The sequence below is a fragment of the Hemiscyllium ocellatum genome, chromosome 34 (genome assembly GCF_020745735.1).
Source record: "Hemiscyllium ocellatum isolate sHemOce1 chromosome 34, sHemOce1.pat.X.cur, whole genome shotgun sequence".
In the NCBI taxonomy this organism is placed as follows: domain Eukaryota; kingdom Metazoa; phylum Chordata; class Chondrichthyes; order Orectolobiformes; family Hemiscylliidae; genus Hemiscyllium; species Hemiscyllium ocellatum.
In genome coordinates this window covers 35,532,477-35,549,709 of record NC_083434.1, presented here as the reverse complement: position 1 = coordinate 35,549,709, position 17,233 = coordinate 35,532,477, and the positions used below count along the sequence as shown (strand labels likewise).

The window sequence follows — 17,233 nt, the reverse complement described above, 5'->3', positions numbered from 1 at the left end:
TAGCCTAGCTCAAGCAAACATGAGCCCACGAGTTGTGGTTTCTTATATTTTACCCTGGATGATATTAAACAACATAATGGTGGAAGCTACTCTATGTTACCATGTCTACCTGTTTTACATTGGCATGATACTGACCACTGGAAGTATTTACTACAAGTTTCAAAGACTAATTGCTGCCGCTTGACTTGGGGAAGTGTAAAGCTCTATGCTTCCTCAAGGTTATTAAGATGCAAGAAACAAACAAGAGCCTTGGGAGTCTGATAAGCAAGGTGAAGCCAAGGTTAAAATTGACCGGCATGTCAGACCTTCAATTTATTTTGCAACATACAGGTTTACCAACATACTGAGCTCTTAACCATGTCAGGCAGCTCTAAGTGAAAAAGAAGTTATATACAGAGGAGCAGATATTCAGAGACAGAATTAATGCCTGTTATTAACCTTCAACAATATGCATCTAATGGTTGCAGTCTAAGGTCATGCTAACATTCTGCCTCCCTGCTTTGGCTGAGATTGACACAATAGAAAAACATGTGTTCTGAGGAAGGTTCACTGGACCTGAAGCATTAACTCTGATTTCTCTCCACAGATGCTGCAAGACCTGCTGAGATTTTCCAGCGATTTCTAATTTTGTTTCAGATTTCCAGCATCCATAGTTCTTTTGTTTTTTTTGTATAGTAAATCAGCATTCCATTTTACATCACTTGATATTTATTTCTGATTACTTTCAATTTTCATTTGGAGTTAAGACTGAGAGAAGTGTACAAGGGGCTGGCAAATTGCTATCACTGATGTTATAAAGTCAGAATTATTCTTCCACAAAATTAAACTGCTTTTTGCTCTCATTCTTCTTTGATTTAATTGCCTGAAGAGCATCTTAAGCAGATGTCTGCTTACTGTCTTTGACAGTGTGAGTTTCATTGTCATTGAATCAATGTATTGTAACTCCACACCTAACACATCTACGGACACATCATTGCTCCAAGGATGCAGTACTTTCACCAATAATATCTCCAGAAAGTTGCCAGTTTCATCAACATCCACTGAACAAAATGTTTAAAATTGTAAAAGTGAAGAATCTAAAGATAAAGAAATGAAGAAAGGAAACATAAACATGAGGAATTTATGGCACAACACTTCTATGAAAAATAGTTAATTCTCACTATATAACATATTTATATAGTTTGAAAAAAAATATGAATTATAATAGATTCTTAACCTGAAATGTGACTTTCTGGTCAATGTCAATAACCTGGAACTGCTTGGAGAATCGTTCATCTTCACTCCAAAACAAGCGGATATCTGGAATTCCATACAAAATCATTGCTATCCGTTCTAACCCCAGACCAAAAGCATATCCAATCTTGTCTTGAGCACCAGCTGTAATCAGAAAAAATCAAAGGCCTTGTGAACATTAACAACAACCCAGTCATCTTTAGGCTACTTAAAAAGCAAGAGACACAATCTTCCTAATAACCTGTCAGCTGATGGATTTAAAGCATGAGTGGGTAAAGGGCAGAAGCAAGAATCTGTACCAGTCTTCAAAACATACAGGAGATTTTAATCATTTATCACAGATAATAATGTAGCTCTTTCATTTAATCTTGCATCATTTACTTGGATTCTTATTGTGTGCAGTTCTATCCATCAGGGTTTACAGTACCTTCAACTTAACACAAACTTACTTTTTCATAATCGATTTAAAGGTAGGTTTAATCAACATGCGTTAAACTTTTTGTTCAGAAAACCAATTGAGAAAAATTTTCAGTTAGTAGAGCTATATTTTATTTCAATTAGTTTTACATATGGTCCCTGAATGTAAGGTTCTGCAATAATATTAGCAATTAACATGACTGTATATAATGAGGAGAGAGAAAAGACATACCTCATTAACACATCAAAAATAAGTTGTTACACTAATTAGGTCAGGCTAGTTAATATGTAACTGATCCATACACACCAATAAGCCTCTTTACACATCTCCAATCTGTGCTGAGTTAGCTTATCCCAGCTGGGTTAGAGATTGATGCACTCAACTGTCTTCACCATTCCTGGGTTGAAGTGTGAGATTATTCAATATAGTCTCTACTTTTAATTACTACTACACAGAACTGTACAGCCAGTAGAAAGGGTGGACTGTAGATGCTGGAGATTAGAGTGGTGCAGGAAGAGCACAACTGGTCAGAGAGCATCCAGGGAGCAAGAGAGTTGATGTTTCGAGCATAAACACCTCATCAGGAATTTGGTGGGGGGGGGAACCACCCTCTTGAACCTTCCTACCTGTCCACCTTCATTCCCACCAATCCACTCCGACCTATCACCATCATGGGTATAAAGAAGGGAGCAATTAGGCAGAGAGGTAAAAGCCAACAGTCATCTGAAGAGATAACAAACCTGCCATCTGAGGAAAAAATACCTAGCTCTCATACAAACTCAGTAAAGTCTCTAAAAAGGCACCATAAAAGGTACCACAACACTTCTAGCTAAGAGTCCTCACAGAAGAAATTACAATGAAAAATCCCCGGCAGCAGGATCAGCATAAGAAAGGCAGGACAACAGTGGAGAAAGCAGAGCATTCCAAAAGACACATTGTGTGTGAACTTTGAGAGACTAAGTTTTAATTTTTTGTTTTCTTACTGCTTGGGTTTATTGGAATAGCATATGATGAGAATCTTGTTATATTAGGAACTAGTTAGTAGAGGGGAATTGTTCGGTTTGTTAATAGTTTAGTTGATTTGTTTCCTGTTAAGTTATATAAATAATTTGTTACTTATTAAAGTATCAGGGATTCCTTCGAACAGATTACGAAGTGCAAGGTGAGCTTCTCTGGGTGTTTCACGTTTAATTATTCGAAGGAAACTTCTATTCCCACCATAACAGACCAAGGCTGATTTAATTATCAGAGGGGTTCAACCCTTTTACCCTTCATAACACTTGAGAATCTATTAAAAAATCCCGACTCAGGCGACTGACTGTGTGGAGTTTGCACGTTCTCCCCGTGTCTGCGTGGGTTTCCTCCGGGTGCTCCGGTTTCCTCCCACAGTCCAAAGATGTGCGGGTCAGGTGAATTGGCCATGCTAAATTGCCCGTAGTGTTAGGTAAGGGGTAAATGTAGGGGTATGGGTGGGTTGCGCTTCGGCGGGTCGGTGTGGACTTGTTGGGCCGAAGGGCCTGTTTCCACACTGTAAGTAATCTAATCTAATCTAAAGTTAGCAGGATTTTCGTCATGACGTCATCACAGCAAAGGAGACCTTGTCCACACTTGGTATCGAGATTTGCAATTCTATAAGCTCAGGGAAAAAAAAACTGCTAGTTTTTTTTCTTTGCTGGCCTGTACATATCAAGACTAATTACAACACTTTCACTACAGCTGAGATTGGCTGATTAGCATATACTGAGCTGTTGTCATGCTTTTATGAGACTGGAATATCCCAATAAACAATAAAGATTTTGAGATCAAAATAAAAGTTTTGGATACCTCAGATACTCATTGTGACTGATATCTAACTTAGGTAAATTGCTTTATAAATTTGAGAATTAGGATTAGAAATGTGCCCATGACATTATCTGCATTACAAGTGTCAAGGCAGCCCAAAAGTGCAGTGAGTAAGTTTGTAAGTTAATTGTGCAATTTTAGACTGAGCAATTGTATTCCAAAGAGGAGAAAGTGAGGACTGCAGATGCTGGAGATCAGAGCTGAAAATGTGTTGCTGGAAAAGTGCAGCAGGTCAGGCAGCATCCAAGGAGCAGGAGAAGGGCTCATGCCCGAAACGTCGATTCTCCTGCTCCTTCGATGTTGCCTGACTTGCTGCGCTTTTCCAGCAACACATTTTCAACAATCGTATTCCAAAACCAAAGTAGCCAAAACATTATGGTCAGATATTTCCACTTGAGAACCATGGGAGGAAATGTCTAAGGATCTCAATTAGAAAATAGTTGACCAATTTAAATAGTACTCTCACAGGTCAACAATCCTGACATGGAAATCTAAGCCAGGATCAGAAGTCAATCTGTTAGATTCCTGTCCAGTCAGGAAAAAAACAGCAGTGAATGTCTAGGTTTATGTCAGTTATTGAAAAGGTTTATTGAAGAAGAGAGCTGGAGAACATGCATGATTTCCTAAAAGATAAAAGCAATTCGGACAATCACAACTGAACTAAATATGTAATACAGACGGCACAAGCAAAAGCAGCATGAGAAATTCTATTTCTGTTTTCCTTAAGAAGAATAAATAAACTAAATAGAGTAGGGCCTTCCCATAAGTATTGTTCTCTTCATTCACCTACCAAGTGCAAAATAAACCAGTTAGTTTATTTGTAGTTGGCATAACATGGGGGTGGATGGTAGCTTAGTGGTTAGCACTGCTGTCTCACAGCACCAGAGACATGGGTTTGATTCTATTCTCGGGTGACTGTCTATCTGGAGTTTGCACATTCTGCCCATGTCTTTGTGGGTTTCCTCCCGGTGCTCCTTTTCCTCCTTTTCATCATCCAAAGATATGCAAGTTAGATGGACCAGCATGCTAAATAGACCATAATATCCAGGGATGTACAGGCTAGGTGGATTATCCATGGGAAAGGCAGGGTTATAGGGATAGGGTAGGGAGTTGGGTGTGGGTGGGATGCTCTTCAGACAGTCGTTGTTGACTCGACGGGCCAAATGATCTGCTTCCACATTCTAGGGATTTTATGATCCTACAACCTCACTAAACTGTTGGGTCAGTTTGCTTGGGGTAAAGTTCTATAAGCAGACATGACACTTCTGTCAAGGTTACAGCAAACAATTCATGCAACAAGTCTTTTGTCTGAAGTTATGGATTGCTGAATTGCATGTTCAACAATAAAGATAAACTGTCCACACAGGATCTGGAAGCAGCAAAGATGAGTGATATTAACCCGACAAAACATCTCGAACAAAACTACCATTTCCTAATTTTTATGATGGATAGTTTCCAAATCTATATCTACCTTCTCGAGGTTAACAATAATGTGGTAAAACCACAGACGACTGCAAGGTGCACAATACTGAATTACAGACAGTAAATAACATCTTCACTATGCTGAACATTACTTCTTACATTTATCCTTGGGGACTGATGCAGCATAATTAAATTCAGCCATGTCCTATGTGCCCAGCATGTATATTTTAAAGCAACAACAAAGAAGACTGTTCCTCCTGTAATGGGAATTAGCAACCATCAAGTGGTCTTTTTATCTGATATTATTGTTAACCAAACTGTTACTATTATATAACGCACATTAAGTTTTTCTCATAGCTACACTGCTCCAGAATAATTGGCCTTCTTTTGCATTTCCTGCTTGCTCGTTGTTTTTCTGATTTTAAAAAATGTTTTGCTGTATGTTTTTCTCAATACAACTACTAACAGTCAAATTACACTGGTGGATATGTGTAAAAAAATTCATAAAACACTAGGAATGCATTTACAATGCCACCATACATAACAACTAGGGAAATAAAGAAACTGCACCAGGAAGCATGAGGAAGTACTCAGAAAGCTGATGTGATGTTGCAGTGTATTGGTGTGCAATCTGTTATTCAACCTGTGGTGCTGAAAACACAAGGTAGTAGAAATCAGATGTAACAGCAAGATGAAAAATCCAACTGATCTGATATCTCAGACATTTTTATTCCAATGTCTAACCCATGCATTTTTTCATCAGTTATATGAAGCTCTATAGAAGTTGGAAATGAAAATGATTAAATTATCATGCCAGCTATGACAGTTTGTTCATTTGCACTTTGAACTAATTTCCACTTTCCAATCAGTTTTCACTTAAAATCACCTGTGTTTCAGTTTCTACTTCTTCTCCAGAGTCTTCTGCCTGAAAACAGGTTCACATTACCACATTCTACATGAAGTGCAGTTAAAGGAGGCAGTTCCTCAATCCGCTTCAGCCATAACAGCAACTGAACTTTGTGCTGCTGGCACCAAACTGACCCACACTGGCTATCTGGTCAACTGAATCAACTTCAAAACGTTGGAATTGCTGTAACAACATATTACTTTTCAAGCATGCCCACTTTCTAGAGCTATGGATAGTGATGGTCCAGGAGGGTTGGCCAAGAGGTGGCCTATGGGCCAGAACGTGGCCAGCCAAGGCTGTTTATGCCACCCATGAGGCCTTGTCCAAGATCCATGGGACAACAGATAAGAAAGTGGATTGGAAAATGGCTGTCGAGCTGCTGGTCCAATCATATCCTTCATTTGCTGCCAGTAAACTATTAAGTAACTTGTTTTTGACTTTCCTAAATGCTAACATTTAGATGAATGTCAAAGAGACGTAGAGATGTACAGCATGGAAACAGACCCTTGGGTCCAACTTGGCCATGCTGACCAGATATCCCAACCCAATCTAGTCCCACCTGCCAACATCTGGCCAATGTCCCTTCAAACCCCTCCTATTCATATACCCATCCAGATGCCTTTTAACTATTGCAAGTGTACTAACCTCCACCACCTCCTTTGGCAGCCCATTCCACACACACATCTCTGCATGAAAATGTTGCCCCCTACACTACTTTTATGTCTTTCCCCTCTCACCCTAAACCTATGCCCTCTAGTTCTGGACTCCCCTACCCCTACAAGGGAAAATACCTTGTCTATTTACCTTATCCATGCCCTTCATGATTTTATAAACCTCTAAAAGGTCACCCCCCCACCCCCCAGCCTCCAGGAAAAACAGTCCCAGCTTTTTCAACCTCTCCCTATAGCTCAGAGCCTCCAACCCTAGCAACATTCTTATAAATATTTTCTGAACCCTTTCAAGTTTCACAACATTTTTCCGATAGGGAGGAGACCAGAAGTGCACGCAATATTCCAAAAGTGACCTAACCAATGCCCTGTACAACCGCAACATGACCTCCCAACTCCTGTACTCAATACTCTGACCAATAAAAGATAGGATACCAAACACCTTCCTCACTATCCTATCTACCTACGACTCTACTTTCAAGGATTTATGAACTTGCACTCCAAGGTCTCTTTGTTCAGCAACATTCCCTAGGACCTTACCATTAAGTGAATATGTTCTGCTAAGATTTGCTTTCCCAAAATGTCGGTTTTTAATGATTATTCCAGCATCAGGGTTTAGATAAAGATAAAAAGAACTACACTTTTCAATTAATCATTTTGATAACAGTATACCTTACTTGAATCTATTTGATCAGATACTAAAATAAGAACAAAAGTAAGAAAAAATAAGAAGTCCAAAAAAATTGCACATCATGCTGGCCAGAAGATCTTTATTGGGAAATTGTTCTCCCAGTTCTTGTTAGGCTGACTCATCTTTGGGCCTTTTTTAAAATCCAGCTGTAGCCTGAGAATTACCTCCAATGGTGTCTTCCTGTTCACAGACAACAACCTCTGGTGTTGCCCAAGAAACTACCTTTGGCACCCTGTTAATTCTCACTGACATCAACTGAAATGCAAAGTTGAATTTAATCTAACTGACTTGGGTTCCAGCCCATTAATTGGAGAACTAGTGAAAAACATGCATTGCTTCTGAATTAAGTGCATAACTGGCAAGGTTAGGCCTTCACTGGGCTTCAGGGTTACAGGGTTAGAAAAGTCACCTGCTGAGAGCTGTTGGTCAATCCCACAAAGTATCATAGGCTGCCGTGGTTATGTATGCAGAAATTGGTTGCAGGTGAGTGCAAGTGTGATATTAGGATATGAAAATGAAGCTCATGAGCAATGGCAGTTGGTGCTTTCAATAGCTATCCCCTGCCTGAAGTTGAGACTCTCAGTGTCCATGCTAGTTTTAAAAAGAATTACTATTCCTACTCTATTCACCAACCCCTCAAAGTCAGTTTCTACATGTGTGCTGACAATAGCCTGTTGTCATGCCTGATAACTTCTCCCAGCTTCTCCACTGACTCTGAGTTATAGAGTACAGAGTCTGTGATGGTACTGTCCCTTTACAAGATTATGCTGTCCTTGGTTTCTTCAAGAGGGGTTATAAAGTCAGTGGTGCCAAAATGTCAGACACTGCCTAAGTCAATAATCGGGGAGGCCTTTAGGTTTTTTTTAAATCAATTATACAATGAAAGAGGAGTGGCCAGTTCTCCCAGTTCAGGTTTTTCCTAGTTTGGTTTAGTTTTAGCAGGCTGTCAAAAACTGCTGGAGGCCCAGAGAAGCAGCGACAGTGAAAAGGGGTTTCACACTTCAACAGAGGTCTTGCCTGAACTTTCTCTCTTAAATTGCTCAGACTTGTAAAAACCTGTGTTTGAATTTACCATTTGCCATGGGGTGTGTTTATGGGATGTTGCAGGAAATAGAACAGCTTCGCTAAGTTGCAATTTTGAGTCAGTTGGATTTTCAAATAGTTGTTATTCTAAATTCTGTTTTCTTTCAATCATGTTTCAAATGTAGTGTGTAAGTAAGTTCTGTTTTGCTTGAAGCCAGGTACCTTGACCAGCTGCATCACTCCTGAAATATCCACTTTTTCATCTGCCTTTTAATAAATAAATGTTAGGGTCTGGGCTTCCTTCTTTAAATATTTTGAGAGGGTGTGGCCTGGTCCATAACAGATTGGCTCATCCAGGATTTAATCTATAGTTCCAATGTGGAATTAGAGTTGTTGGGCTCAAAGGCAACAAGTGATAGGGGTTTGTGTCTTTTGCTCTGAGTGTTGAATTTGGATGGTTTAAGCAGTGTTTGGCGTAGTAATGGCTCTTTCAGTCACTAAGAGTTTCCTGGAGGCTTGACAAAGGGTGAACAAAGCAGAACTGCTGGAATCGGCAGACACTCTGGAGTTGGAGTTACCTTCATCAATGAGACAAGGAAAGATAACAACAATAGCTCAGCATTTAAATTCGCTGGAAACGCCATCAGAATCTTTGGAAATGGTTAAAGTTCAATTGAAAATGATGCAGCTTCAGTTTGAGGCAAAAGGAAAAGGAAGAGAAAAAGAATTGAAACAGTTTGAATTACGATTAAAGGCAGAGCGAAAAGAAAAGAACAGAATTGCTTTAGCAAAACAAAAAGTAAATAAGACAGCAGAAAGAGAGAGAGTTTGAACTTCAGAAATTAGCACTTAGGCAGGAAGCTTGGTTTAAGAGGATGGAGGTGAAGATAGAAGGTAAGCTTAATGAGAAAGATAGTGCAGATGGGCAAACCCATTGTAGCCAAAGGCCTGATGGGGATCTGTTTAAATATATCTAAACATTGCCTACATTTTGTGAGAAAGATGTAGAAGCCTTTTACGTCTCATTTGAGAAGGTTGCTAATCAAATGAAGTGGCCAGTGACCATGTGGGTTTTGTTGATCCAATCAGAGCCGGTACATAGATCTATTGAGGTATTTGCATCACTATCAAAGAAGATATCTGGGGAATACGAGGCAGTGAAAAAAGCCATTTAGGAAAGTATGAGTTAGTGCCAGAAGCCCAAAGACAACTTTTCAGGAATCTAAGAAGGGATCCTGGTCAAACATGCATTGAGTTTGAAAGGATCAAACTAAGGTAATTTTGATAGGTGGATAAGGTCATTAAAAATAGAGCAAACATATGATGCTCTCAGAGAGATGATTATTTTGGAGGAGTTCAAAAATTCACTTCCTGAACTAGTGAGAACTCATATGGAAGAGCAGAGAGTTAAAACAGCAAGATTAGCTGCTGAAATGGCTGATGATTATGAGTTGGTTCATCAATCAAAATTTGGCTTCCAAAATCAATTTCAGTCTGAGAGAGATTGAAACTGGAGAAAAGAGAAATCCTCATATTATAAGGGAAAGGTGAAAAGGAAACCATGAAGGGGAAACAGAAGTTTAAAAAGCTCTGGTATTTTCACTACAATAAAGTAGGCCACATGAAGTCATTGTGTTGGTGAGTTAGGAAAAGCACCTGGAAGGTGGATGTAAGAAAACAGGATAAGCCAGTGAATTTTGTTAGTGGTAAAGGAAAGCACTGTGGAGGCTAAAGAGCTGCACTAGAATGTACAGCCTGGTCGGAGGTTGGTTAAGGAGGAAGTACCAGATCTTCTTAAACCATTTATGAGTGAAAGTAAAGGTTACTTGCATAGGTCAGGAGCAGCAGGTTAAGAGGTTGCAGTATTAAGAGACGCAGGATTATATTGATCTTTGATATTGAGAGATGAAGAGATATGTAACTTAGAAGGACTACAGCCAGAAAAAGTCCTAGTATGTGTAATTCGCGCTGAGACAAAGAGTACTCAGTTATGTAGAGTGATGTTAGAGTATCTAGTGAAAAGTGAAGAAGTGGTGATAGGAATATTGAAAGGACTCTCAGATCCAGGAATACAATTTGTCCTTGCTAACAATATAGCTGGGTCACAGATAGGAGTGTTGCCTGCTATGGTTGAAAAGCCAACAGAAAATCAAGTAACTGATATATTACAGGAAGCATATCCTGGGATTTTTCCTGACTGTGTGGTAACAAGGTCACAAAGCCATCAGCTGAAATAGGGAGAGAAATCAAAGAATGCAAGTAAGAAAGCTGAAGTAGAATTATCAAAGACCATATTTGATCAAATGATTGACACAGGTGGAGGTCAATATGGATATTTTTAGCACAAAGAAATTAACTGAGTTACAACAGAAAGATGAAAAACTGAAGCAATTATATCAAAAAGCATACATTGAAGAAGAATCTGAGTGTATGTCTGAATGCTACTATCTTAAAAATGATGACTTAATGAGGAAATGGAGACCATCACATATTGAGGCAGATGACAAATGAGCAGAAGTTCATCAAGTTGTATTACCAAAGGGTTAGAAAAAGGAGGTATTTCGGTAGTGCATGAACTACCAGTAGGAGGTCATTTAGGGATAAGAAAAACTCAAGCTAAAATACAAAAATATGGTTACTGGCCTGGACTGCGCAAAGATGTAGTTGAATTTTGCCAAACATGTCATGCATGTCAGGTAACTGGAAAACCGCAGGCAGTAATAAAGCCCCCATCTCTAACACCCATTTCTGCATTTGATGATTTTTTTACAAGAGTCTTATTTGTTTGCGTAGGATCCCTATCTAAAACAAAAAGTAGGAAACAGTATTTGCTAACAATAATGGATGTGCCCACTAGATTTCCAGAGACCAATGCTTTACATAATATCACAGCTAAAAGGATTGCAGAAGAATTATTCAAATTTTTCATTAGATATGGACCACCCACAGGGATACAATCAGATCAGGGGTCAAACATTCCACAAAATTATTCAAGGAATTTATGGATAGCTTAGGAATAAAACAATACAAATCCACTGTGAACCAGCCAGAATTGCAAGGAATGCTAGAAAAGTGGCATCAAACAGTAAAGACCATGTGAAAGGCTTCAAATCAAGACTGCCCGGATAATTGGGATAAAATAATTCCATTTGCACTTTTTGCCATCAGACGTGCATCAAATGAATTGACCAAATTCAGTCCACCTAAATTAGTTTTTGAGCTTGAAGTGAAAGGACCACTAAAACTGATTAAGGAGAAATTGGTGAGTCAGAATTCAGAGACCACATATTTGGACTATGTGTCGAATTATAGGAAATGTTAAATAATGCGGTGGAGTTAGCTAAACAGCATTTAAAAATATCACAGCAACGAATGAAACAGGAAGCAGACAAGAAATCAAAAAAATCGCAATTTTGCTAACCGAGATAAAGCATTAGTGTTACTGCCATGATAGATGTACCTTTAAAAGCAATGTTTATGCACCTTATCAAATTAAAAGGAGACTGAGTGAGGTGAACAATTTGATAAGGACTCCAGACAGAAAGAAATCTCACAGTGTGTGACATGTGACTTTGCTCAAAAGAAAGGAAAGCAAAAGGAAAATGTGTTATTGGTTACAACACAGAGTGAAGAACCAAGTTCAGAGGATTCTGAATTGGACATTCCTCAAATTAAATTGGACAAAGAGGAAGTTATCAAAAATTGGGATAAATTATTGACTTACCTGCCAGAGGAAAATCGAAATGACTTGAAAGAATTATTGCTATTGCAAGGGAGCTTTGTGGAAATAAGCTGGGAAGTACTAATCTAATTATACCGGATGTAGACATAAGAAATGCTCTTCCAATTAAGCAACATCCATACAGACATAACACTCTAAAGTTGGCACAGATTCAAAAGGAGGTTGAATACATGCTCCAAGATGACATAATCAAAGTGAGTTGCAGTGACTGGAGCTCACCCTAGTAATGGTACCAAAACCAGATGACACCCAACAGTTACATGTAGACTATCACAGAGTCAATGCAGTTACAAAGTCTGATTCATATCCAATTCCGCATTTGGAAGACTGTATTGAAAAGATGGGACAAGCAACTTATATTTCCAAGTTGGACTTGCTCAGAGAATACCAGCAGGTACCTTTGTCCAAAAACGTGAAGACAATTTCGACTTTTGGAACACTGAATGGAGTGCATCAATTTAAAGCCATGCCATTTGGTATGAAAAATGCATTAGCAAAATTTCAAAGACTAACCAATGAAGTCATTGCCAGATTACCCAACTGTGTGGTTTACATCAATGACTTGTTGAATTTCAGTCCCACAAAGAAGGAACATTTTCAGCAGTTATCAGAATTATTTGATCATCTTCGAGAGGCAGGCTTGGTGATAAACCTGGCTAAACTTTGCCAAAGCCCAAGTCAACTTCCTGGGCCATGTTATTGGACATGATCAGATGGCCTACAGAATGTAAAAACCAGGTTTATTGGGGAGTTTCCCATTCCACTGACAAAGAGAGCAGTACTATGATTCCTGTGATTGAGTGGGTTTCATCGGAAATTCGTACTGATTTTTAGCAGTGTGGCTGCTCCAAACACTGAATTACTAGAGAAAAATAGGACGTTTCAGTGGACGCAAACTGCCAAAAGGCATTTACAGCCTGAAAGCTGTGTTAACCACTGCCTCAGTATTGGTCACATCTGACTACACGAAGCCATTCAAGGTGGATATCGATGCGAGTGATGTGGGTGTTGGTGCTATACTCTTATAGGAAGATGAGTATTTCTCCAGGAAATTGAACATTCATCAGCAGAAATATTTGACAATTAAGAAGGAGACTTTCAGCTTGGTGTTGGCGTTACAACATTTCAATATTTATGTTGTCAGTAATGTGGCTGAGATAATCATATATATTGATCCTAACCCATTAAAGTTTTTGGAGGAAGTTAAGGACAAAAATTCCAGACTGTTTAGATGGAGCTTATTATTACAGCGATTCAATTTGAAAATTAAACATGTGGCAGGGCAAGAAAATGTGTTTGCCGAGACCTGGATGAGAAACGGAGGGACTGGCGGCAAAAGTAAACAGAATGAAAATGAATGTAGTAGTGCATGCTTGCATGGTTATAGTCAATGTAATGTATCTATATTGTACTAATAGTGTAAAATTAAGGGGTTTTAAAATAAAGTCATCCTTATATTTTGATGATTCATTGTTTTTAAGCGGGGAGGTATGACAACGCTATGCTTATGTTGTCCTCATTTTTGTTCAAGAGGGATTGTAAAGTCTGTGGTGCCAAAATAGGTTAACAGACACTGCCTAAGTCAACAATCAGAGGTGGTCTTTTTTTTATAAAACAGTTACACAATGAAAGAGGAGTGACCGGTTCTCCCAGTTCAGGTTTTTCTAGTTTGGTTTAGTTTTAGAAGGCAGTCAAAAACTGCTGGGGATTTAGAGAAGGAGCTACAGTGAAAAGAGGTTCAATGCTTCAACAGAGATCTTGCCTGAACTTTTTCTCTGAAATCTCTCCAGCCTGTAAGAACCTGTGTTTGAGTTTACCATTTGCCAAGGTGTGTGTTTATGGGATCTTGCAGATATTGGAACAGCTTCAATAAGATGCAATTTTGAGTTGATTCCTGGAATATCCACTTTACATCTGCCTTTTAACAAATAAAAGTTAGGTCTGATTGACTTTCTTTAAATATTTTGAAAGGGGCTGGTCTGGTCCAAAACACGTCCAACCAGTCCATGTCAATCATATTCCCAAATAAACTATTCTTAACTGCTTGCACTTGGCTCATATCTCTTCAAACATTTCTAATTTATGTACTTATTGAAATGTCTTTTAAATGTTATAACTCGTAGCGGCATCCACCACTTCCTCTGGAAGTTCATTCCACACATGAATCACTCTCTGTGTAAAATAGTTGCCCCTCATGTCTTTTTTAAATCTTTCATCTCTCACTTTAAAAAATTGCCCCCTAGTCTTGAAAAGCCTCACCTGATGGAAAAGATAACTATCATCTACCTTATCTATATCCCCCATGATTTTATAAACTTCTATAAGGTCAGGTCCTAGGCTCAAGTGATATAAGACCCAGCCTATCTAGGCTTTCCTTATAACACAAACACTCTATTCCTGAGAACATCCTCGTAAATCTTTTCTGTCCCTCCTATAACAGGGCCATCACAACTAGAGAAGGACCAATACTTGACCTCCTCTTGGGAAATAAGGCAGGGTAAGTGATTGGGGAGCTCTTTGGAGTAAGTGATCATAATTCTAATAGTTTTAAAGTAGTTATGGAAAATGATAGAACTGATCAAAAAGTTAAAGTTCTAAATTGTAATTGGGCCAATTTTGATGGTATTAGACCTTCAAGAGTTTATTGGGAGAGGTTATTCGCAGATGAAAGGGTGGTTGGGAAGTGGGAGGCCTTTAAAAATGACGTCAAAGAAGTTCAGAGACAATGTGTTCCTGTTAAAGTGAAAGGCAAAGCTGGTAGGGTGTAGGGAAAGCTGGATGACTAGAGAAATTGAGGCTCTAGTCAAGAAAAAGGAGTCATATGTCTGGTATGGACAGATGGAATTGAGTGAATCCCCAGAAGAGTATAAGGGCAGTAGGAGTATTCTCAAGAGGGAAATTAAAAGAGCACAGAGGGGACATGAGATAGTTTTGGCAAATAAAGTAAAGGAGAATCCAAAGAGATTCTACAAATACATTAAGGGCAAAAGACTAACTACGGAGAGAATAGGGCCCCTTACAGATCAACACAACTGTCCAAGTGTGGAACCACAGGAGATAGGTGAGATATTAAATTTAAATTTTGCAACAGTATTTACTGTGGAGAAGGACATGGATGCTAGTGAACTTGGGGAAGTAAATAGTGATGTCTTGAATACAGTTCATATTTCAGAAGAGGAGGTGCTGGAGTCTTAAAGCACATAAAGGTAAATAAATCGCTGGGAACTGATCAAGTGCTTCCTGGAACTTTGTGGGAAGCTAGAGATGAGATTGCTGGGCCCCTTGCTGAGATATCTGTCTTACTGATAGCTGTGGATGAAGTGCTGGAGGACTGGAAGTTGACTAATCTGGTGCCATTATTTAAGAAAAACTGTAAGGAAAAGGGAGCTAGAGACCAATGAGCCTGATGTCAGCAGTGAATAGGTTGTTGGAGGGGATTCTGAAGGACAGAATTTATTTACATTTAGAAAAGCAAGGACTGACTAAGGATAGTCAGTATCGCATTGTGAGTGGAAAATTATGTCTCACTAATCTGATGGAATTTCTTGAAGAGGTGACAAAGAACATTGATGAAGGCAAGAGTGGTAGACATTTCTACATGGACTTCAGCAAAGTATTCGACAAGACTGCACATGGTAGACTGATTAATAAGGTTAGATCATATGGGATCAAGGGGTTGCTAGCAATTGGATGCAAAGTTGGCTTGAAGGTAGGCGACAGAGGGTGGTGGTGTAGGGTTGTTTTTCAGACTGGAGGCCTGTGACCAGTGGTGTGCTACAAGGATCAGGGTCCACTACCTTTCGTCATTTATACAAATCATTTGGATGCAAATATAGGAGGTATGGTTAATAAGTTTGCATATGACACCAAAATAGGTAGTGAATGGATAATGAAGACGATTATCTCAGAATATAACAGGGACCAATGGGGTATCAGATAAGCTAATGGACTGGGTAGTGGCAGATGGAGTTGATTTAGATACATTTGTGGCATTGCATTTTGGTAAGGCAAAGCAGGGCAGGACTTATACAGTTAATGGTGGGGCCCTGGCATGTATTGCTGAACAAAGAGACTTAGGGGTGCAGGTGCATAGTTCCTTGAAAGTGTAGTCGCAGGTAGATAAGATAGTGAAGAAAGCATTTGACACACTTGTCTTCATTGGCTATAACATTTGAGTATAGGAGATAGGATATGTAGGATATCATGTTGCAGCTGTACAAAACATTGGTAAAGCCACTTTTGGAATAGTGCGTACAATTTCGGTCACCAGATAAGATGTTGTTAAACTTGAGAGGGTGCAGAAAAGCTTCCATGTTGCTGTGACTGGACAGTCGGAGCTACAGGGAGAGGCTGAATAGGCTGAGGTTATTTTCCTGAGAGCATCGAAGACTGAGGGGTGACCTTATAAATGTCTATAAAGTTATGACGGGCAAGGATAGGATAAATAACCAATATCTTTTTCCTGGGGTGAGGGGGCCTAAAACTAGGAGGTATAGGTTTAAAGTGAGAGGGGGAAGATTTAAAAAGGATCTAAGGGGCAACTTTATTATGCAGAGACTGGAGCATGTTTGAAATAAGCTGCCAAGGAAGTGGTGAAAGCAGGCACAAATACAACATTTAAAAGGCATCTGGATGGATATACGATTAGGAAGGGTTTAGAGGGATATGGCTCAAATGCTGGCAAATGGGACTTGGTCAGATTGAGACATCTGGTCGCTGCAGATGAGTTGCTCCTAAGGGTCTGTGCCTGTGCTTTATGACTGGCAGGACCTGCAGTGGAGACCACAAAACCAGATCATGCCAGCATGTTTTAAGGTTGCTTTCTGATTCAGTTCAGGGTCAGCCATCTGGACGAACACCCATCAATACAGGAAGAATTTTAATGACTTTCTCCACTTCACCAGCAATAAGTGCCATCATCTTCTCTCTGACACCTTAAACTCACTCCATCTCAGCTACCATCTCACTTCCAACTAAGGCTCACTCTCATTAATATCCACAAGATCTACCCTCACTTATTTTCACACACTCCAACCTCCTGACACCAGTAACTCTGTGTGTCTTCAGTGCTGCCTGCTCACTTACTTAGAACACCTCTGCACTTGCAAAAAAAAAAATCATCCTGCATATCTTTCTCTCATTCCAAGAGAAGTGCTGTATACATAAGGCTAGAAATACTCAAGAGAGTGGTGGCTCGCCTGAACTTCAGCTCTCCACCCATCATGTGAACAGCACCCTGACTCGTACCACCCTGAATGGATGAAGGACCTTATTCAAACTCTGGACT

General features: G+C 39.4%; 1 protein-coding gene across 5 annotated transcripts in view; it reads right to left on the bottom strand.

Moving 5' to 3' along the window:
• Positions 1–17,233, bottom strand: part of fars2 (phenylalanyl-tRNA synthetase 2, mitochondrial) — a 446,969-nt gene that overhangs the window by 189,625 nt on the left and 240,111 nt on the right. For all 5 annotated transcript variants that reach the window (XM_060849841.1, XM_060849840.1, XM_060849839.1 and 2 more), the window contains one exon: positions 1,217–1,377. In XM_060849841.1, the coding sequence (XP_060705824.1) occupies positions 1,217–1,377 (161 nt within the window). The remainder of the gene's footprint in view (positions 1–1,216; positions 1,378–17,233) is intronic.